General features: G+C 38.0%; 1 protein-coding gene and 1 pseudogene across 2 annotated transcripts in view; both read right to left on the reverse strand.

Moving 5' to 3' along the window:
- Positions 1-22,667, reverse strand: part of EIF2B3 (eukaryotic translation initiation factor 2B subunit gamma) — a 112,107-nt gene that overhangs the window by 32,006 nt on the left and 57,434 nt on the right. The window contains exon 6 of one of the 2 annotated variants that reach the window (XM_019716550.3): positions 2,533-2,622. The exons of the other annotated variant lie outside the window; for it this stretch is intronic. Coding sequence (XP_019572109.1) covers positions 2,533-2,622 — 90 coding nt within the window. The remainder of the gene's footprint in view (positions 1-2,532; positions 2,623-22,667) is intronic. 2 annotated transcript variants of the gene reach the window in all.
- LOC109437360 (PEST proteolytic signal-containing nuclear protein pseudogene) lies at positions 13,439-14,125 on the reverse strand (annotated as a pseudogene).

The raw sequence follows: 22,667 nt of genomic DNA on the forward strand, positions 1-22,667 counted from the left end.
TCCTTTCCATCCCTAACAGAGTTAACATTTCATAACCAGATTATAATAAATGACTCCTACTTACCTTGAAGGAGTCTCTTTCCCACTCAGAATCATCTATATTCTCCTGCTAGGTTGCATCATTGCTCATTCCATATGGGATTATTCTGTTTAAAGATCTGTAACTCCCTGCTTAGCTTTCAAGATCTCCTGCGTGCTGCTCCCGCCAACCCATTCAACCCCATCTCCCACAACTTTGAGACACAACTTCCACTATTTCAGACAGGAAGAAAAAGTCTCCCTCGAGCACTATTCTAATTTGTCCTGCAATGTCTTTATATTGTTCCTCGTATGTTGAAATTTACCAGTTTTAATCCTTTAATCCCAACAACTCTGAGAAGTGAAGGATAGATGGGGGAAGAAAGAGATAAGAGTCTCTCTAGTAGATCTTGAGATGGGGAAGTAGTTTGAGGTGAGTCTCTGTATCATTCTCCATTGTAGCAGGCTCTGAGAAAGTCCCATTTGGCAGAGTTTCTGGCCAGAGGCCACAGAATCACCAAATTCAGGCTTGTCCTCAAGGGACATAACACTATATTACACTTGCCAGGTGTGGGAGCAGATAACTGGTGGTGGTAAAATGAGCTAAAAAGGCGCTACGGCAGCCAGGATGCTGGTATTCTGGTACGCAGACACCAAAAGCTACAATCCCATTTGGTAGTACTAAGGAAGCATTGTTAGTTTTTTTTGGGTCTTTTTCTTATTTATTTATTTATTTTTAGGAATTATAATGGTATTGAGGTATTTGTTTAAAAGATAAAAACATTGTTTATGCTTTAGAGATACATACTGAAATATTTCCCGATAATTACAATGGAAATAATTACAGATGAAATTATATCAGAATGATTTGCTTTAAAATAATCTGGTGTGACAGTGAGGAGACGGGTACTGGCATATATAAACAAGAGTGGCCATGAATTGATAATTGTTGACATTGTGTGACAGATTCATGGGAGTTTATTATATTACTTTCTCTACTTTTGTACTTGTGTGAAATTTTCCATAGTAAATGGTTTAAAAACAAACAAACAATGATCTCTACTATTGCATTCCCTCCCAGCACATCAAAGCCAGAGCCTATTTCACAGGGCTCCATATCCATTTGGGAATAAAAACTAAACCCTTTAAGGGCCAAGAGTTAACTTCATTTTTGAAATATGAATAGCCCAGACTGGTAACTGGAAAACAGGTCCTGGATCATTCTCTAAGGTAAGTTTTCTTGCTGTTTAAAAAGCAAAGTCTCTACAGTCCACTGTGGAGTTTAGCTGTCAGTTCCATGAGAAGACTTATGTCTGCTTATTCACCATTGATCCCACAGCTCATCTAGTGCAATGCCTGCCTCATAATGGGTGCTTAATAAGTATTTATTGATTGAATGAAAAAAAACGAATAGTAAATCAGAGGAGAGCAGGGGAACAGTGTCCTGGGAGGGAAAACAGAGAAATTACAATCCCTGGGGAAGCTTTTCAGGAGTGCGAATGATTTGTTTTACCATTGGCTCTACATGGACCTTCCTGTAGGCGTTTAGCAGGTATTGTGGGGGATGAGGGTTAGGATTCTGCAAGAAATATCATACTGGGCACAGAAGAATAATTCCCTTTCCCCCTTAACATTCCTCTATATATCCAAGTCCATCAGCCAAGGGCATGCTGGCATTTAAACTCAGGTTCTCCAACTCCCTTCCTCAGCCGGTCTGAGGGAACTGGCTGCTGTGGTATCAGCCTGCTTGCTCTCCCATCCGCCAGTGTTATTCAAGGCAGAAACTTACTCAGCAGCCATCAAAGGAGACTAGCCGCAATTCTTCTTTACCATGCAGTTATTAAATCTTTTCCTGGCTGTTCCTCTGAGGACTCTAGTTACATTTACTACCAAAAATCCTTGAGATCAACCTCAAAAGGAGGTTTTCTCTCTGGAAACCCAAGTTCTGCAATCTGCCAGACATAGGATGTGTTTAAAGCCCACAGTTCTGTTCTCAAAGCAAAATCAGACAAGTACCAAATTTTGTTTCTCTGCATTCATGAAAGTTCACTCAGTAGGGTGGACTTCTTTCCTAAAATTGCACAGAAACTTGCTTTTCTTTATTCCCTCCTCTTGGGTAAGTCTGGCCCTTTGCTAAAAGGGCTCATCTATAGGATAATTGTCTAGAGGAAGGACATATGCTTGGAGACAAATAGCACTCGAGCTGGGGAGCTCACCCTTACAGAAGGAAGTCAGAAGAGACTGGTACTGTGCAGACAGGCATCACAGGTTACTATTAGTTTTATAAAAATATTCTTCTGGTTTGTTACAACACAGATCCCAAAAATACCAGCGGGGGACTCTGTGATACAGATAAAATAATGGTATGCTGATAACATAATTTCATTTATAAAACAAAGGTGAAAATCAATTGTTGGTTATATAAACTGGTTATCTAACATTATCAAGGTTTAAAACTGTTAATACAGGGTAGCCTAAACACTGTGGCCTTGACTCTATCTCCCTCTTTCTTACTCATTTTCCATTAGGAAGTCCACAACGTATTTTTTCATGCAGTAGAGATGGGCGTCCACAAGACCTGTGTGGAAACGTATTCTAGGGTACCTGCAAATACAAAAGAGAGAAGGGGTTCACAATCAGATAACAAGGGTTCTATCCTATTATTAGGTAGTAGGCATTAGTAAATTTGTAAGGGTCAGAGCCACGCTGCCTACATCCCACTCTGGGGAGACCAAGATAGTGGATCCTACCCCAGAAAAGGTCGTCTCTTTATTGAAATCCTATCTCATTCTTTATGAAGCTTTTAGGCATCTAAAGACATTAAACCAAAATCGATGAGACATCAAATCACTGACAAGCCACCTTCTTCTATCAAATTCTTGTAACTAACATTTTCCTGTTTCCCACAACACTTATGTCTGCCTCTATCAGGTAACTTATCACATAGTAAGGTGACAGACGATTTCCTTGTCTTTTTCCCACTAGACTAAAAGTTCTCCTAGGGTAGAGATTTACCTTTATAGCAAGCACTTAGCATTGTACCTCACAGAGTAAATGTTTAATAAATAGTTGTTGAATAAACAAACAAATGAATAAATTAGGTCAAATTAGGGCATCTGCCTAGTTGTCTATTTTAGTTCGCCATTTTGGTTTCAGCCTTAAGAAATATCATGTTTATAATGTCCAAGGTTATTTTATTTAATAAAAAAAAACCAGACAGCTGAGGAAGAGGAGAAAAGAAGAGGGTGGAAAAGTGAAGATTCTAATCATAGCTTCCTGGTTGTCATCTTTCTTCTACTCGGTGTTACTTTGCTTTGACTGGCTTATAGATTTAAGGAAAATTTTTCTCATGGGATCTAGATACCCCAGAAGTAATTTATCAAATAAGTTAAGGTGCACCACCCTGGGCTTCCACTCTTGGGAGAAGGGGGAACAAAATGCTTCCAAAAGAGCAACAGAGGAATCAGACTTGGAATCCCACACCCATAACACACACCCAACACACAAGCCAATTGCTGTATACAATGAGGATGAAGAAGAAAGTAGAAATTCTATTTCCTGTGGAAATAGAATTTTGCAAATGTGAATGTGGTTTCCTTGTACCAGGGTTTCATCTGAAGTTCACACCCTAATAATTCTCTACTTTGATCTAACCAATTTGGAAAATTGCACTTTTCTGTTAAGTCCCTTGGTTTACAAATTCCTTGAATCATTCAACACACTCTCCCTGTATTTACTGAATCTTCAAAACTACCTCATGAAGTAGATACATTATTCTCTATAGCAGTGGTCAATTTGTATTATACAGCCAGGAAAGGAATACCTTTAAAATTTGACTAATAAAAATATTAAAAGGAGAAAAAAAAAGTTAGAATAACCATATTCTAAACTGTTATCAATCTCTACCAAAAATGGCACTAACATTCATATAGCATTTTATAATTTATAAATTTTTCCAACTTTTTATTCCCATTCCATAGAGTAGGTAAAACAAAAAAATTCTCCCATTTTTTAAGAAAAAAAATTACCCAAAATTTAGCTGGCTACTACAGATTTAGCTACAAATCAGAATACAATGAAGAAATAGAGATGGCAATTTAGAGATTTATTTTTCTTTCAGATTAAAGTTGTAGTGAATCTTGGGATGGGGAGGTTAGTGGCATTTAAGTTGCCAAAATAGGTGGTTTCCTTATTTCAGTTTATTATTTTTGAATGATATGAAAAATAAGAATTGATATTTTAAAACAAAACAAAATAAAAAGACAAAACCCAAAAAAACTTCAAAGAAGCACCAGTAAAATCTGAGTAACTGGCTGATTGTTCTGAGCCAGAGATGCTTTGGGTTTTTACAACAAAAAGTAAGAAATCAGAAAATGGAAATGAATAAGACAATTAGAAAGAGTTTTAGTCGTATGCTTTAAAATAATTTAAAACATAATTTGCCAACTACAGAAAAAGTCCACTACAATAAAAAATAAAATATCCTTTCAATAATAAAAATAAAAGTTCAGAGAAATGGTATAAAAAATTTAATCTTCAGAGTCTATAAGATTATTGTAAAGCTCCCACATGTTTTTTTCTTCTCTTCATCTAACATAAAATAAATTTTAAAATGGTCAACACACTCTCCCTGTATTTACTGAGAAAAGGAAAAGGGAATGAAGAAGAAAAGAGAAAGATCTTAGAAAAGTAGAACAGAAATGGACAAAGATACAAAAGACTAGGAAACCTAGGACAATATACGCCATCAGGAACATAAAGAATATCTTTGTGTTATTTTTATAGACCTGTTTTTAAGAGAGTAAGTTGTAAATTTTAATTTGTAATGTTTAAAAATTTTAGGGCTGGGAGGCCCGGTGGCTCAGGCGGATGGAGCTCCGTGCTCCTAACTCCGAAGGCTGCTCGTTCGATTCCCACATGGGCCAGTGGGCTCTCAACCACAGGTTGCTGGTTCAACTCCTTGACTCCCGCAAGGGATGGTGGGCTCTGCCCCCTGCAACTAAGATAGAACACAGCACCTTGAGCTGAGCTGCCTCCCGGATGGCTCAGTTGGTTGGAGCTCGGGCTCTCAACCACAAGGTCTTCGGTTCAACTCCCGCAAGGGATGGTGGGCTATGCCCCCTGCAACTAGCAAGGGCAACTGGACCTGGAGCTGAGCTGCTCCCTCCACAACTAAGACTGAAAGGACAACAACTTGACTTGGAAAAAAGTCCTGGAAGTACACACTGTTCCCCAATAAAAAGTCCTATTCCCCTTCCCTAATTTAAAAAAAAAAAAAATCTTTAAAAAAATTTTTTTAGGGCAATAAAGTATTTTTTATGATCTTAACAGGGATACCTATTTTTAAAGCAAATAACAAAACCAATAGGCGAAATAATTATAACAATTATTAATAATTCTTATTAGTAATGTTTTAGAACAAGAAATGTATATATGAAGTAAGTACTGGAAAAGATCCAAGGATAAGCATTTACTGTTTAAACACAAAGATCAATGGCTTTAAAGCATGTCCATGAAAGTTATTAGCCTGTCTGCATAATAGACCTGTCTACACCTGTCCTCAAACCCCAGACAGAGCTCTGGCTTTGACAGTTCGCATAACCAATGGCACATGAGCACTCATGTCTGCATACTGCATTCCCTGAGTGAAGACTTCATTCTGAGCTCAGCAGGGGCAGACTTCTCAGGTGGCATGATATTTTTCTGTCAGCCATTAGCTCCATAACCTCAGCTCCCTCTTTAATATTTCTGTTGTCCATTTCACCTTATCCAAAGTTCTCTCCAAATTCTTTAATACACGTCTTCTCTGGAATATCTATTTGACTGCCAAGGTTCCTCCAACTTCTAACACCCTTGCAGTCTGACTATGGGTGAAGTGAGAAGGTGCAGGGCAATGGCTCCACTGAGTCCCACACTGCTCTAGAGAGGCAACTATCTACGTATCATAATTCCCACTTTTACCCGCCCCTCTCATTTTGGCCTCTAGGTCTTTTGTTCACTTTCATCCTGCCTTTCCATATTTTGGGCATTCTTTTCCAGGATCAGTGTGAGTCTACTTCTCCAGGAATCCTTCCTTTTCCACCCATTTAAAATCATACTAAATCATATGTCTCCTAAAATACTACTGGAAAAGATGGTAGAAATTATGTACTCATCTTATTCACTTTGTTCTTTTCCAAATGCAGATAATGCAATCTAATCAGGAAGAGAAAATTCCTTCTGAAAAAATGATTTCTGCAAGTCAATACACTGAGGAATTTACCACTGCAAACATTCATTCTACATCATTTACTAATGGTCTAGTGATGACAACTGGCATTGTGCTACATAAAGAAATGAACAAAACAGATCTGATCTCTACCACCACGTAGCTTACAGTCTATCAAGGAAAGCAATTTTCTCTCAAAGTTCCTCAAAGAAATTTCCTGCTCAAATTACTTTCTTTTTCTATTTTTTTTATTATGGTAAAATATGCATAACATAAAATTCATTATTTTAACCATTTTCAAGTATACAGTTCTGTGGCATTAGGTACATTTACATTGTGGTGCAACCATGACCATCATCCATCTCCAGAACTTACAATCTTCCCCAATTGAAACTCTGTACCTATTAAACAGTAAGTTCCCATTCCCCTTCCCCCCCAGCCCCCCAGCCACTTGCAACAACCATTTTATTTTATGTATTTATGAATCTGACAACAATAGTCCCCCCTTATCTGCAGGGGGTACATTCTAAGGCCCCGAGTGGATGCTTGAAACTGGGGATAGTACTGAGCCCCATATACACACACACACACACACACACACATACACACATACACACACACACACACACACACACACATAATATTTCCCCTATACATACGTACATACATACATACATACCTATGACAAAGTTTAACTTATAAATTAGGCATAGAGAAATGAAAAACTAACAAAAAAATAGAACAATTATAACAACATACTGTAATGAAAGTTCTGTGAATGTGGTTTCTGTCTCTCTTAGCAAACTAGCATGATTGTCTTTTTTCTTCTTCACAATTTCACAGACAGAAGACTCATTGTTACTGTAAATCTTAGCAACCTCAGCATGATTTTTTTTTCTTTCCTTATTAAATTGAGAACTTCCACCTTTTCACTTAAAGGAAGCAATTTACGGCTTTTCTTTGGCATAGCCGAAAGGTCAGCATCGTTACTTTTGTGTTTTGGGGTCATTATTAAATAAAATCAGGGTTACTTGAACACAAGCACGGCAATACTGTGACAGTCCAGCTGATAGCCGAGACAGGCAGCATATACAACGTGGATACGCTGGACAAAGGGATGATTCACGTCCCAGGCAGGATGGAGCTGGACGGCATGAGAGTTCATCACGCTCATACTCAGAACAGCGCACAATTTAAAACTTACGAAATATTTATTTGTGGAATTTAACATTTTCCCATCTCTGTTGACCGTGGGTAAATGAAACCACAGATACGGAGGGCTACTATACCATATTTTGTTTATCCATTCTTCTGTCTATAGACACTTGGGTTGCTTTCACATATTGGCTATTGTGAATAATGCTCCTATGAACATGAGTATACAAATATCAATTTAAATCTCTTTCACACAGACATTTCTTAAAATTTTTTTATTATGGAAAATTTCAATCATACACAAAATCAGAGAAGAACATAAATTATCATGCACCCATCAGACAGCTTCAGCAACTATAAACATTTTCCAAACTTTTAAAATTTTTTGTTGTATTTATTATGGGTTGAATTGTATCCCCCAGTGGACCTTGAATTCCTAACCCCCAGTACCTGTGATTGTAACTTTATTTGGAAATAGGATCTTTGCAGATGATCAAGTTCAAATGAGGTCATTGGGGGGACCCTAATCCAATGACTTGTGTCCTTATAAAAGGGGAAATTTGAATAGAGACAGCTGTGCATAGAGGGAAGACAATATGAAGACACAGGGAGAATGCTATCTACAAGCCAAGGATGCCTGAAGCTACCAGAAGCTATGAGAGAGGCATTGAACAGATTCTCCCTCACAGAGCTCAGAAGAAACCAACCCTGCCAACACCTTGATTTCATACTTCTAGCCTCCAGAACTGTGAGACAATAAATTTCTGTTATTATAAGCCACCCATACTTTATTATGGCAACCCTAGCAAACTAATATAGTACTTTAAAGCACACTCCAAACCTTAATGTTGTTTTACCTATAAATACTTCAGAATGTGTAATATGCATTTCTAACTGATAAGGACTTTAAAATATAATCACTATGTCACTACAACACTTAATAAAATTATCGATTTCATAATGTCGTCTACTATCCAATCCATAGTCAGATTTGTCTTTTTACAGTTAGTTTGTCCAAATCAGGATCCAATCAAAGTCTCACATTGCATTTGGTTATTTCATTACAAAATAATTCTATAAAGTTCCCCTTCTTTATTCCCCTGCCAAGCCATTATTATTAGAGTGGGTCACCTGTTTTGTAGAACACTCCATGTCCTAAATTTGGCTGATTGTTTTGTAGGTGTATCTTTTTAAAAACAGCTTTATCAAAGTATTATCTACCATAAAACTCATCTGTTTTAAGTGTAGAATTAAACGATTTTTAGAAAATATACAGAGCTGTATAACTATCACTACAATCCAGTTATAGAACATTTCTATCACCTGAATAGAATCTCACATGACGGTTTGCAACCAATCCCCTTTCTCACCCTCAGTTTCAGGCAATCACTAATCTGCCTCCTGTCTCTACAGATTTGCCTTTTCTGGGTTTTTTTTATTAATTACAGCCATTTTAGTGAATGTGAAGTGTTATGTCACTGTGGTTTAAATGTGCATTTCCTTAGTGACTAATGATGTTGACGATCTTTTTTTTTTTTTTTTTTTTTTTAAATAAATTTTATTGGGGAACAGTGTGTTTCTCCAGGGCCCATCAGCTCCAAGTCATTGTCCTTCAATCTAGTTGTGGAGGGTGCAGCTGAGCTCCAAGTCCAGTTGTCATTTTCAATCTTTAGTTGAAGGGGGTGCAGCCCACTATTCCATGCGGGGAATCGAACTGGCAACCTTGTTGTTGAGAGCTGGTGCTCTAACCAACTGAGCCATCTGGCCGCCCCTCTGGAAGCTCAGCAGCAGTTTGCTGTCTTCAATCTAGTTGTGGAGGGCACAGCTCACCGGCCCATAAGGGAATCGAACCAGCAACCCTGTTGTTCAAGAGCTCCTGCTCTAACTGAGCCATCTGGCCGCCCCTGTCGACAATCTTTTCATGTGCTTATTAGCCATTTGTATATCTTCTTTGGTGAAATGCCCCTTCAAAATTTTAGTCCCTTTTGAAATTGGGTTGTTTGTCATCTTATTAAGTTGTTAAGTGTTCTTATCTTTTCCTTTTTTTGGGTTTCATTTTGTTAGGCAGTAGTTTTAATAAGAGTAGAATGTTTAAAATTATTATTTAAAACATTCCATTACCTATATTAAACTTTAGTTAATACTCAAAAAGTAAAGGATGTAAAACTAATAAAGCTGATTTTGTGGAGCTCAGGTTCCTACTATGAATTAAATTTAGCAGAGAAGTGATATTCAAATCCCACTGACACTGTGAAAATAAACCATTTGGTTTTAAATAAACAATATTTAAATAAGTCTTCCAGAAACTTTCATAAATAATGAGAAATATATACATGCATATGTTAACAATAGTATAGTTTTCTATACTATTGTTTTTATAGATTAAGTGGCTAAACATAATTATTTAACTACTACTGTGTTTCCCCGAAAATAAGACCGGGTCTTATATTAATTTATTTTTTTTAACAGGACTTTATTGGGCAACAGTGTGTACTTCCAGGACTTTTTTTCAAGTCAAGTTGTTGTCCTTTCAGTCTTAGTTGTGGAGGGCGCAGCTCAGCTCCAGGTCCAGTTGCCAGTTGCTAGTTGCTAGTTGCAGGGGGCGCAGCCCACCATCCCTTGCGGGACTCAAGGAATTGAACTGGCAACCTTGAGGTTGAGAGCCCACTGGTCCATGTGGGAATTGAACCGGCAGCCTTCGGAGTTAGGAGCACGGAGCGCTAACCACCTGAGCCACTGGGGCTGGCCCTTAATTTTTGTTCCAAAAGACGCATTAGGGCTTATGTTTAGGGGATGTCATCCTTAAAATTCATGCTAGGGTTTATTTTCCAGGTAGGTCTTATTTTTGGGGAAACAGTATGTTTTGAAACGGAAATATTTTACTTTAATTTCTAATTCTGTCATTGATTGCTGTTAAAAAATTCTGGTTTTCACAATCATGCTTTTATATATACCTTAAATAGCATTATGATAATTATATTGTCTATTCCGCCACTTTGGACCTTCTGCCGTCTTTATTTTCTTAATGGTGTCTTTTGAGGTTTAATGTCTTTAATTTTGAAGAAAAAAATTTATCAATTTTTTTTTTCTTTTATGGAGTATGTTTTTGGTGGTGTATCTAAGAACTCTTTGCCTAACCCCAGTTCATGAAGATTGTCTGCTATGTTTTCTTCTAAAATTTTTATAGTTTTAGTTCTTACATTAGGTCTATAGTCTTCTTACATTAGGTCTATTTCATTTTTGTGTATGAAGTGAGATAAGAGTCTAAATTAGTCTTTTTGCATGTGAATATCAAATTTTTCCAGCACTATTTGTGTAAAAGACTATCCTTTGCTCACTGAGTTGCACTGACATATTTGGTAAAACTCAACTGGACATCCTTGCCTTGTTCCCATCTTAGAGGAAAACATTCAATCTTTTACTATTAAATAAAATGTTATCTATAAGTCTTTTTGTAGATGCCCTTTATCATGCATAGGAGATTCCCTTCTATTCCTAGTTTGTTGACAGTTTTTATCATGAATGGGTGCTAGATTTTGTCAAATATTTTTTCTTTGTCTATTGAGATTATCATGTGGTTTTTATCTTTTATTCTATTAATGTGGTGTATTACATTAATTGATTTTCAGATGTTAAACGAGCCTTGCATCCCTGGGATAAATCTCACTCATGGTGTGTATATTGCTGGATTCAGTTTGCTAATATTTTGTTGAGTATTTTTTCACTTATATTCATGAAGAATTACTGGTCTTGTACATTCTTTGTCTAGCTTTAGTATCAGAGTTATACTGGCCTCACAGAATAAATTGGGAAGTGTCCCCTCGTCTTTCAGTCTGGAAAACTTTGTGAAGAACTGGTACTATTTCTTCTTTAAATATTTGATAGAATTAACTAAGGACACCATCTTGGCCTTGCCTTTTCTTTGTTGGAAGAGTTTTAACTACTAATTTGATTTCATTATTTGTTCCAGGTCTACTCAGATTTTCTATTTCTTCTTGAGTCAGTTGAGTCGGTCACAATGTAGCACATGATCTTTGTGGCTCAGACTCTACCACGCTGATTAGCCCAGGGCTCTCTTCCGCTCTGAACACTCATCTGTTTTCAGTATAACGCTATGTGTGCACTTTAACCCAACACTTTAAATGATTCTAGTTACTTAAGGGAGGGAAGGAAGGAAGGAAGAGAGAAAGGAAGGAAGGAAGGACGGAAGGAAGGAAGGAAGGGAGGAAAGAAGGGAGGAAGGAAGGAATCCAACATTTGTTGAATAGTTTTTATGTGGCAAGCATTTTGCAATGTGCTTTCACATATATTAATCTTCATAACATCTCTGTCTTCATTTTAGTGTATGTGCTGCCAAAGCGAGCACATCTGTCTTTATTTTAACAGATGAAGAAAACAGACTCAGGTTAAGTAACTTTTCTAGGACACAAAGGGAGATAGTAGTAGTACTGGGGTTAAAACCTAGGTTTTAACCTAAAACTTTTCTTTTCTTTTTTTTTTTGAGTTTGACAAATTTATTGGTTATTTTAGTAAAGACATTCATCTCAGTCGCTTCTCTCTCCCATCTTGACCTTATGTTAATATTTCATTTGAGTCAAGAAAAGAATATGTAGGAGAGGGATGTTATTTCAACATAAACAGTAAAATGGACAAAAATGAAAAGTCTGCCTATATTAAAGCAAGTTCATGTATCTTGATATAATTAAATCATGTAAGTAAGAACTAATAGTTCGATGCACATTTCCATTGTTTTACTTGGGGCTTACTCTAACTGTAAGTGCCTGTGAACAAATATTAAGAATATATATAGGCTGCTTCTCTGGAGTTATTACTCATTAAAAGAGCTGAGTTATTACCTAGTAACCACCATTAAGAGAGTCTGAAGCTGCCCACAAATATAACATAGTAGTTTTCAAGGAAATGATTATACTGCATTTTTCTTTTATCTATGACTGTGCCTTTAAAGATGTGTTTAACTGTCACATTAAAAAAGAATTCATATACAATACAAAAATACAAAACAAACATAAAAACCCTACAGCACACAGCTCTAACAAAGTGGTCGAAGATTCCATAAAATGTTTAAAGATGCATTTTCTTTCCTTCTATTTTCAGTACCTAAAATGTGCTTTTGAGAGGCCACTGTTAGTACGTATACACCGAAACCATATTATTGTACTAAATAAGAATTCCTACAGTAAGTTCAAATCAAATTGGATTTCACAAGTTAGTAACTTAAAAGTTTTGACAAAGTTACAGAAAGTGCATCTTTCTCATTTCCATCTTCACACGACGCTGACTTTTTTGGTGTTTATCTTTTAAAAATAAAACAGCCCAATATTTAAGCACTATGTACATTTAAAATTTTTGGTGGTGGTTTGTATTTTAAAAGAAACAGCTTCCTTATGACTTGCCTCAAGATCTGGTGGAAATGCTTAAGGAACTAGCTATAACAAAAACCAAGAGAAGCACATCCAAAATATTGATTTACTTTGGTAGCAAATAGTTGTTCTTTGAAGACTAATGAAGGTAGACAAGACCCGTTAAGGTGAAGTGGCCTATTTCAAATACTCAACAGTTTACATAAAATTTTTAAGTTTTTTTTAAAGAACTAAGCATCTATATCCACTGATAGCAATGCAATATCTAATTTATGACTTGACACAAAACAAATGCCCAGTAGGAAAAAAAGCAATATTGTAACTTTATCTAATTTACTTTCAGTCAATAGTTCAGTAACATTTTCTTCCCAATATAATACTCCCTTCTCTATAAGGCTGTTCCTGAGAGCCAGAAAGTTTAGGTTAATGAGGAAGTTAAGTTAGAGAGTAATTGCTTGCAGTTTAAACAGACAATAACTTTTTGCTTCCTTCTTAATGTGCTAATAGTTGTCTAAAAAAGCATGCAATTCCTAAAAAGGTTCCATTTCTGATTTTTTAAAAATTATCTCTAACCTTTGGAAACTAATCACACGAAACTACAAAATTAGCAAATGTCTTGAAATCTGTATATAAAACATAAATTACCTCTAATTTCAAACTCTCATTTATTAGTGTACCACTCAATCTTAAAAAAAAAAAAAAAAAAAAAAAAAAGGCGGCTCCAAAGATAGTCTTATATCATTCTTTAAAAAGGAAACTGTTCCTTTTAACTTTACACCCACTCCACACCCCAATTTCAAAACACATCATTTAATTGTCTTAGTCATGGACATTTCCAAGACGAGATTTTATATTCCGCTCCCATAGCTTCTGGTTATCAGAAAACCCATGCTTTCCTTTACTGAAGGAGTTTGGTCCTGCTGATGTTGGTGTATCCCTTCCAATATTCTTCATTCTCATCTTTGCTTCTGGAGGCATTTCCTCTGGTTCACTATCTTCATCTTCATTAAAAGCTGCTGCTACTGAAAGGGTTTTTGGAGCAAGAGTTGGAACAGTTTCTTTAGGCTTACTTGATCCAAGTTTGATGGATATGGCTGAGGTTTTCTTTGTCGTCTGACTATTTATGGCAAATCCAAACTTGGGAGATCTTTGCAAGTTTTGTTGGGAAGTCTGCAGCAGCTTCTTCAGCTGATCGCTTCTCAGCGCTGCTCCTGGAACTTTCCCCTCCATTACTGGAAGAAACAGTCTTAGTTTTCACAGGTTTTTCTGCTTCTTCTTCAGGTCCTCCGGCGGCTCCAACTCGGGGTGACTTCTCAGGCTTCTCCTCTCCCACCCTTCCGTCCGCCATTTTCCCCACTGCGGCCTTCCTGCAGCCCTAAAACTTTTCTACTACCTCGTAAGATCTCTCAAGCAACTTCTTTCTTTTCTCCACAGATAACCCTAGGAGCTACATATAGATGAGGCCCTGCTCCAAATAGTCTCACATTTAAACTCAGAGCAAGGAAGGTAGAACGCTTGGTTGGGATAAAAAATCCCTGCTTTCATACTTGCTCCCTTATGGAACATCCTACTTAGGAGTTTATTAGCCTCTAGTACCATTCAAAAAGGAATCTGCTAAGGAATGGGTATCTGTACTTAGGTTTGACCTAAGACAAACCTAGAGGAATTACCTCTTTATCATCCTGCTTCCAGGTTTCCTCATTCTTGGAGAGCAGGAAAGCAGATATTAAGAAATGCTTCCAAAGAAGCAGCTGCCTGCTTTAGACAGATTATTTTTAAATGTCAAGGAGTTTAAGGACCAAGCTGTGTTTCAATAGTTACTTACCCAAATTTTCTCCTAATATTAACAACTTGAAGTACTGTGTGTCAGGGACAAAGCTTTAAGATCCGTAGGGAAACCAGGAGAAAGGCTACCACATGGACACTGGTCTTCAGGATTATGCAGGACTGCAAACAAGATTTTTCTGAGCTTTGCTTTAATTCAAAGAAAACAGAACATAGAGCTATGTGTGCCACCAGCACTGAACAAAACATCTGCAGAACTATAGAGCTAGGGAATAAAAAGCAGTTCAGAAAGGCAGCCCAGAAAAAAGGAAATATGTCCACGAAAGATGAACTACTTAAAAACAAGTAAATTACTATCGTTAAAATCATACCAGTTTGCTCCTAATAGAATAAACTTCTTAAGATTTTAAATATCCAAAGCTCTTAATGAGTCTAAAAAATATATCTGAGTCTTTTTAGTTAATAATAAGATCTGTAATCTGCCCCTCCCCCCCACCAAGATCTCAGAGGATTTCAGCCTCTCATTTCCTTTAAAGCTACAGAATGAGGACAAAGGTCTGTAGGCTCAGGGTAATGCCAAATGTTTTGGGGGATGTGCTCCCTTCATCTCCACCTCCTAAATCAAAACGTGTACAGGAGGAAATGAGTTGTTTTTATTCTGCTCATTTCAAAGGCAAACTGGGAATTCTATTCCTTGACATGCTCATAGTACAACGCTCATTTCCTGGAAGAGTGAGTAGAAAAAGACTGACAGACAGGTAAAGAAGCAGTTTATGGTAGCTGCATGTTTAAAAACTGAAATTCATCTAGACACCCCATGTGAACACACTATTAGACTTCCAGCACTGCTGTGAATGGGACCTGAAAGATTTCTAGCCTGGTGGGAGAACTGGTGTGTATGCTGAGCCTTTACACAGTGACCAGTGAAGAAGGAAAGAAAGCCTCCACAAACCGAGTATGTCCTAACAGTTTATATGGCTGCACAGAATAACTTTTCCAAACTAAACTGAGTTGAAAGCTTGTAGACAAGAGAATAGCAAGGAATGGGAACAGAATGAAGAAAACTTGAACAAAAACTCAAAATACAAGAGAAACTTAACTGTAACAGAAGCTTCTCTTTGCATAAATATGAATGAATGTTAACAGGTAAAGGGAATGTCATGGATAGCTCCTGAATTCAGGTGCCAGGGGAACTGGAGCTTGAAACAATGAGTGATAAGAACCAGAAACAACAATCCCACTGAAGATAAAACCTTCTGTGATAACTTAGTTATCTTGAAGTGTTCAAAGTAGCAACATAAACAACCTCCCTCAGACAATCACCTCCTACTTTATTTGGCAATCTTAAACATGTTCCAGTAAAGAAGCATTTTCCCTCCTACTAGAAGAGTCGGAGCTAATTCCCTACTGCCTAATCATTACAACTTAAAAGAAACTAGAGACCAAGGTATGCTTGAAATAACCAAGGTTGCTCAGACGTAGAGGAAAGAATATGATCTATAAAGCATAGTTGCTTACTAGCTATCTATAATTCTAACGAGACAGATTTGGGGGCAAGTACTTGTTGGATAACTACCTGGTAGCTGTTTTATAAAAAGGCACCTTCCATACCACCCCAAATGCCTGATCTTGGTGTCACTGTACGTGCCAGGAATGACAGGGTGTTGAAAGTTAGGAGTGCATACGGAGTTACCAAACCAAAGGTCTGCCTATGCAGCAGAATGGGTTATGGCACCATTGGTACTCAGGGCATCTCCAAGAAAAGCAGCAAACAGACTTCCAGAGTTGGAAGAGTTCTTAAAGAGTTCTAAGTGCAGCTCCTTATTGTACTGACAGAAAAACAAGCACAGAATGCTATGGAAGCATATAACGGAGGACCTCACTCAGCCTGGAAGATGATGGGAAGGAGCAAGGTTCCAGGGGAAGTAGAGGAGACTGGGGTAAAAGACATAAGTGACGGGACTGGTTCTAAATAGGAGGAAGGAAACTTCTTCCTCTAAGGCTAGAGAAAAGGAACTGAAGATGGAGCCGAGTAAAGATAAACCATGGGTAGGGGTAATATGCTGTGGAAATCAGTATCTGTTAGCTAGGATTTTCTTGCAGACGGAGGCAGGGTCATTTTTCTGAAACAGGAAAGTGGTGATAGTTGAGAATTGCTGCTGAGGGAAGTGGAAAGGTGGTCTAGGATAGGTGTAAGAAAGAGGAATGGGGGGTGGCCCGTTAGCTCAGTTGGTTAGAGCGTGGTGCTGGTAGCACCAAGGTTACTGGTTCGATCCCCACGTGGGCCACTGAGCTGTGCTCTCCTTAAAAAAAAGAAAAAGAAAAAAAACAAAGAAAGCGGAATGGTCTGAGGGCTTGGCTAAGATGGGAATAATGAATTTAGTGGTGCCAACTTACAACATGACATAATATTTCTCCTGGAACTTTAACAGAACAGATGTAGGAGTAGACAAAGTAGATGTCAGAGGAATCCAAAGTTGAAGGTTGTGAGGGCAGATATAGCAAAAGGACAATGAGTGAGAATATGGAGGGAAATACCTTAAGTAATAATGTACCAAAAGGTCTAGATTGGATGAGGAAAAAATGACAGAAAGAGGAAACGGGGGGGGGGGGGGGGGGGAGGGAAGGGGAGAGGGGGAGGGGGGAGAGAGAGAGGGAGAGAGGGAGAGAGGGGGAGAGAGAGAGAGAGAGAGAGAGAGAGAGAGAGAGAGAGAGAGAGAGAGAGGAAGTGGAGGAAGAAGGAGTGGTGAGGGACTGAAAGATATAATGAGATGGAAATGAAGAAAACAGGATTCTAGGTAAAGATGGCAGATTAAACACAGGCATTAAGCCCTATTCCTTTTGAAAGCTCACTAAAGTGACAGGAAAGGGTTTTTGTTGTTGTTGTTTTTAAAGGCATATTCCCCCCCAAACAGGCATAACCCCCACGGAAGAATATTAGGAAAAGAGAGGACAGTAACAAAATTTTGAAAGCTGGAAAGCAGAAGGATGGTGGTAACAGATTTAGCATATCTAAGAAAGCTGAAATCTAAACCAGCTATAAGCAAAGCTGAATAGCAACCTGATTTATACTGCAAAAGCCCTGAAATGATCAGGAATTGGCTAAAGGACACTGATATGGGGGTTCTTTTATAAATAACCTATTTACATGACTTTATAGAAGGGAGCGTTAAAAGTATAGAAGAGTAAGAATAACAGTTGCACTGCCTACGCTGGACATGATACCTTGGGAAACGTTCTTGACCCTAACTTCCACAAGTCCCTCTGCATCCCTCCCCCAAAACTGTAAAATTAGAGAAGTACTTTAGGAATTTATGGCTGGTTTGCAGCAGTGGGGATACTAATTTAGATAAACAGTATTTCAGGACTTTCCACACCATTGGGGCAAATAATCAAGAGTGTGAACCCACTTATCATCTGTGGTCCCAGAAATACAGATCTGGCCATGAACTTCGAGGTCTGATTTAAGTCCTTGTCTTCCCAGATACAAACGCCTACAGTTTCCAAGATGAATGTGTTCACATTTTATTCCATTTAAAAGATATCCTTTAGAAGCTTGTTTTAATATTTTCATTATCCTTACCGTGAAAAGCCTTGACTGGTATTCAAAAGAAAACAACATAACATTGGAGAAAAGCTACATGATTTTCTTATTAAATATTTGGCACAAATACCTTTTGCTTAGAATGATTAAAAACACATGTCTTTCAGAAATAAAACAGGAATTTTAGTGCTGGGGGGTCTTTAAAGAACTAAGCCAACTGTAGCTGGGAAAACTGAGGCTTAGAGAAGCAAAGTGATTTGCCTAAGGTCATACAGCTGGTTGTCTCAAGACTAAATTCCAAATTCTCTGGACTTGAAATATCCAGTACCATGCTCTTTGTACCAGCAACATTTTTTCCCACTACATATAATGCCTCTCCAAGTCAGTAATGCATCAATTCAACATGTGGGAAAGGCATTGCGCTTTCTCTAAATGCACTGAAGTAATAAGAATCTGGGCTGATGACTACATAGCTTGCCTCTGTGCCTGACTATGGGTTTAGCAGGACTCCCACTCCAACAAGCGTCATATACTGTCTTACTTTCCAGCACAAAATATGCCTCACTCCCAAAAAAAGCAGAACTTTCTCTCGCAGTCAACCAAACACTTCATCCTCCCTCAGAAAGGGAGAAAACAAATGGATGTACATTCCATCATCATTGCCCTTTTCTCCTACAACCTGTACAAAAGTAAGAAAACTTTGAAACACGAGGTTTCTGGCTCTCCCAGATATATACGCCAACGACAACTTTGGTGTTTTGTATGCCTGTTAGGAACTAGCCCCTGCCTTTGGAAATACAATTAGAAAAAGATAGGAAGTATTGCATTCTCATATTCAAAGGTGCTTGAAAATCTGAATCTAATTAGCTTTTACTCACCCTTTCACTGAGGCCAGGAAGAGCTTAATGCCTCAGAGGGTTACAGAAATGGAGGAAGGACATTTTGCTGCTCATTTATCTAGCCAGCTGCCCTATTACAACTATACTCCAAAGATCCTGAATCACTGGGGTGTAGATTACAAGTTAGAAGAATGAAGGGAAAAAACTGCCAACAACCAAAAATGTAACCTAGGCTTAGGAAACATGTAGAAGATCTGCTCTTAATGGCCCTAGGGCTCACACAAAGCCCCCAGCTCAACAGCTCTGAGGGAGAAATATACTCTTCATTTGTACCTTACCTCTGCTTATGTCCATTTTCTTTGCTCCCATCATGCCCTAACTTTGTTCTTTTTGGAATTTAGCTTATGGCTCCATGTGGTGGACTGTTGGGACCACTGGGACTAAGGCATTTATTAACAGTCTACCACATGGAACCATACGCTAGATTCCAGGGAGGTTAAAAAGAAAGCAGGAGACAGTCTCCACCCTCTAGTTGTAACTGTAGAAACAAATGGCTAGCTTCTAAGAACTCAATGTCTAAGCCTGCAAACTCTAATATAGAGCAAAGCATAAACATCAGTACTTGCTTGATGGATGCATAAATGAATAAGGTCCCTTGTTTCACATAATAATAGATAAGGACAATTAGTTCTGCTTTTTGCATTTCAAAGGACACAATCCCTTTACCCTTTTTTTTTTTAAAAGATTTTTTTTTTTTTTAAAAGATTTTGTTTTTATTGGGGAACAGTGTGCACTTCCAGGACTTTTCTCTAAGTCAAGTTGTCCTTTCAATCTTAGTTGTGGAGGGTGCCGTTCAGCTTCAAGTTGTTGTCCTTTCAGTCTTAGTTGTGGAGGGCACAGCTCAGCTCCAGGTCCAGTTGCCATTGCTAGTTGCAGGGGGCGCAGCCCACCATCCCTTGCGGGAGTCGAACCGGCAATCTTGTGGTTGAGAGGATGCGCTCCAACCAACTGAGCCATTCGGGAGCTCAACAGCAGTTCAGCTCAAGGTGCCGTGTTCAATCTTAGTTGCAGGGGGCAGAGTCCACCATCCCTTGCGGGATTTGAGGAATCGAACTGGCAACCTTGTGGTTGAGAGCCTGCGCTCCAACCAACTGAGCCATTCGGGAGCTCAACAGCAGTTCAGCTCAAGGTGACTCTGGGTGGTGAACACACAATGGGATTTATAGATGATGTAATACAGAATTGTACACCTGAAATCTATGTAATTTTACTAACAATTGTCACCCCAATAAATTAAAAAAAAAAAAAAAATCAAAAAAAAAAATAAATCTCTGGTTAAAAAGAAAAAAAAAAGAGGCCTAAACTATACCTTTCAAGATCCCAGTTCTAATAGAACATGTTCACCTAAACCATAAACTCATAAAATGTAATAAATATTTGCTGTATTTCAAAAAAAAAAAAAAAAAAAAAAGTCTAACAATTCCCAAGTATTCAAGGTCCTCTATTTTTGTACTAACTTAATTTTCCAACCTTGTCTCCTAGTGCAGAGGCCTTCCATTTGGGCCAAACTGTTCCTAAACAAGTCTTGCACACTCTGTTTCCACACCTTTGTTCATAGCATTCTCCCCACACAGTTTCAGGTCCCCATGTCCCTTTCCATAACGAATCCCAATCCATCCTTCAAGTCCAAATTATCCTATTATGTTCTCCTGACTAGGGTTTCCAGGTGGGAATTCCCACCCATTCTCAGGAATTTTTTTCGCTTTCCTGTTCCCGAATCCCAAGAAAAGTTGGTCGGGTAATCGGGAAAACCAGCTCCTTGAACCGAGTAATACCCACAATGGGAAATAAATGTACTACTCACAATGTCACAATGTATCTCTAAGACATTTTTCCTATTTATCGTCAGGGTTTCCGGGTGGGAATTCCTGGCCGTTCTTGGGAATTTTTTTTTGCTTTTCCGTTCCCGAATCCCGAGAAAAGTTGGTCAGGAAATCAAGAAAATCAGCTCCTTGAACCCAGGTGGTTGGTAGTATCAGCCGTCACTTTGTGGAAACGATTCATCGTGGAGAACAGAAAACAGCTTATATCTCGGGATTCCAGAACGGGAAAGTGAAAAAAATTCCTGAGAACGGGCGGGAATTCCCACCTGGAAACCCTACTCCTGACCACCTCAGCCCCTAAGGATTGATAACTCCTCTGAATTCTTAGAACACTGTTAGCCATAACTGTTCAGTATCTGATATTGTTTGTTAATTTTTTATATGCATAATGTTATCTTCCACCAAGGCTAATAAACTCTTTGAGATATTCTCCTGCCTCAATGATCCCCTTAAATACTAAAACAGTGGTTTGACCAAAGGAGGAAACTTGATAAACATTTGCTAGTTGAACAATGTCTCCCCTGAAAAGTAGAAAGCATGAATTAATGGAAAAGACCTAACTCTGTCCCTAATTAGATAAATTAATATGTAACAAACCCTTTTTACTCTGACTTTCAGTCTCATTATCTGAAATATAGGGGACTGGACTAAATGACCCTCTAGCTGTGGCAGTCTATGATTCTAAAATAGCTATTATGTTTCCCCGAAAATAAGACCTAGCCAGACAATCATCTCTAATGCGTCTTTTGGAGCAAAAATTAATATAAGACCTGGTATTATATTATATTATACCTGGTCTTATATTATAGTAAAATAAGACCGGGTATTATATTAATTTTTGTTCCAAAAGACACAGTAGAGCTGATTGTCCATCTGGCTAGGCCTTACTTTCGGGGAAACACAGTACAAACAAGATCATATTTTCAATACATTAGGAGATATTATTTAATTCCGTCGTATGGTGAGTCTTCTAAAACACAAAGAAATTCCCTTCATTTCCTAAAATTTGATTTGATAGATTAAGAAAAAAATTCGTAACAAACCCCTTACTTTTTTCTTCATAGAAAGAATTCCAGATCTAGTCAACTAGAGCCTGACTGCTGTAAGAAACAAGCTGTGTTAACAAGGTCCTATCATAACTACTCTTTACCGAGAAAAAAGAAAAAAGAAAAAAAGAATTCCAGTTGGCTGGCAAACTACAGCCTGCCAGTTGGATGGCCTTGCTGCCTGTTTTTGTAGATAAAGTTTTACTGGAACATAGTCATACTCATTTGATACATATCTATGGATACTTTTGTTTTATAACAGCAGAGTTGAATAAATGCAACAAGGATCATATGGTCTGTACAGTCTAAAATATTTACTATTTATCCATTATAGAAAAAGTTTGGTGATCCTTGTTCTATACCCCAATATTCACTGCAAAGTGCCAAAGCCCTAGATTACAGACTCGTTTTTTTAAGGAGGGCACAGCTCACAGTGGCCCATGTGGGGATCGAACTGGCAACCTTGGTGCTATCAGCACCACGCTCTAACCAACTGAGCTAACAGGCCACCCCGTATATATTTTTTTTTTCAGACTCTTAATCACGGCGGGTCCCTAGGTGATTTCCCACTCATTCATTCAACAAATATTTACTGAGATTTCTTATTTCTAACTAAATCTTCATTCACTTTCCTCATTTGTAAAATGGAATATATAATAGTATCTATTTCATAGGATTATTGTTAAGGATTATATAAAACCTTTAACACAATGCCTGACACAAAATTTGAAAAACAATAGCTGTTATCATCATCACCATCATCATCACCAATCATCATCATCCTTTCCTGATGTCCTAGGAAAAGCAG

Source organism: Rhinolophus sinicus, chromosome 14 (assembly GCF_057876585.1).
Source record: "Rhinolophus sinicus isolate RSI-liver-muscle chromosome 14, RSI-T2T, whole genome shotgun sequence".
Taxonomy (NCBI): domain Eukaryota; kingdom Metazoa; phylum Chordata; class Mammalia; order Chiroptera; family Rhinolophidae; genus Rhinolophus; species Rhinolophus sinicus.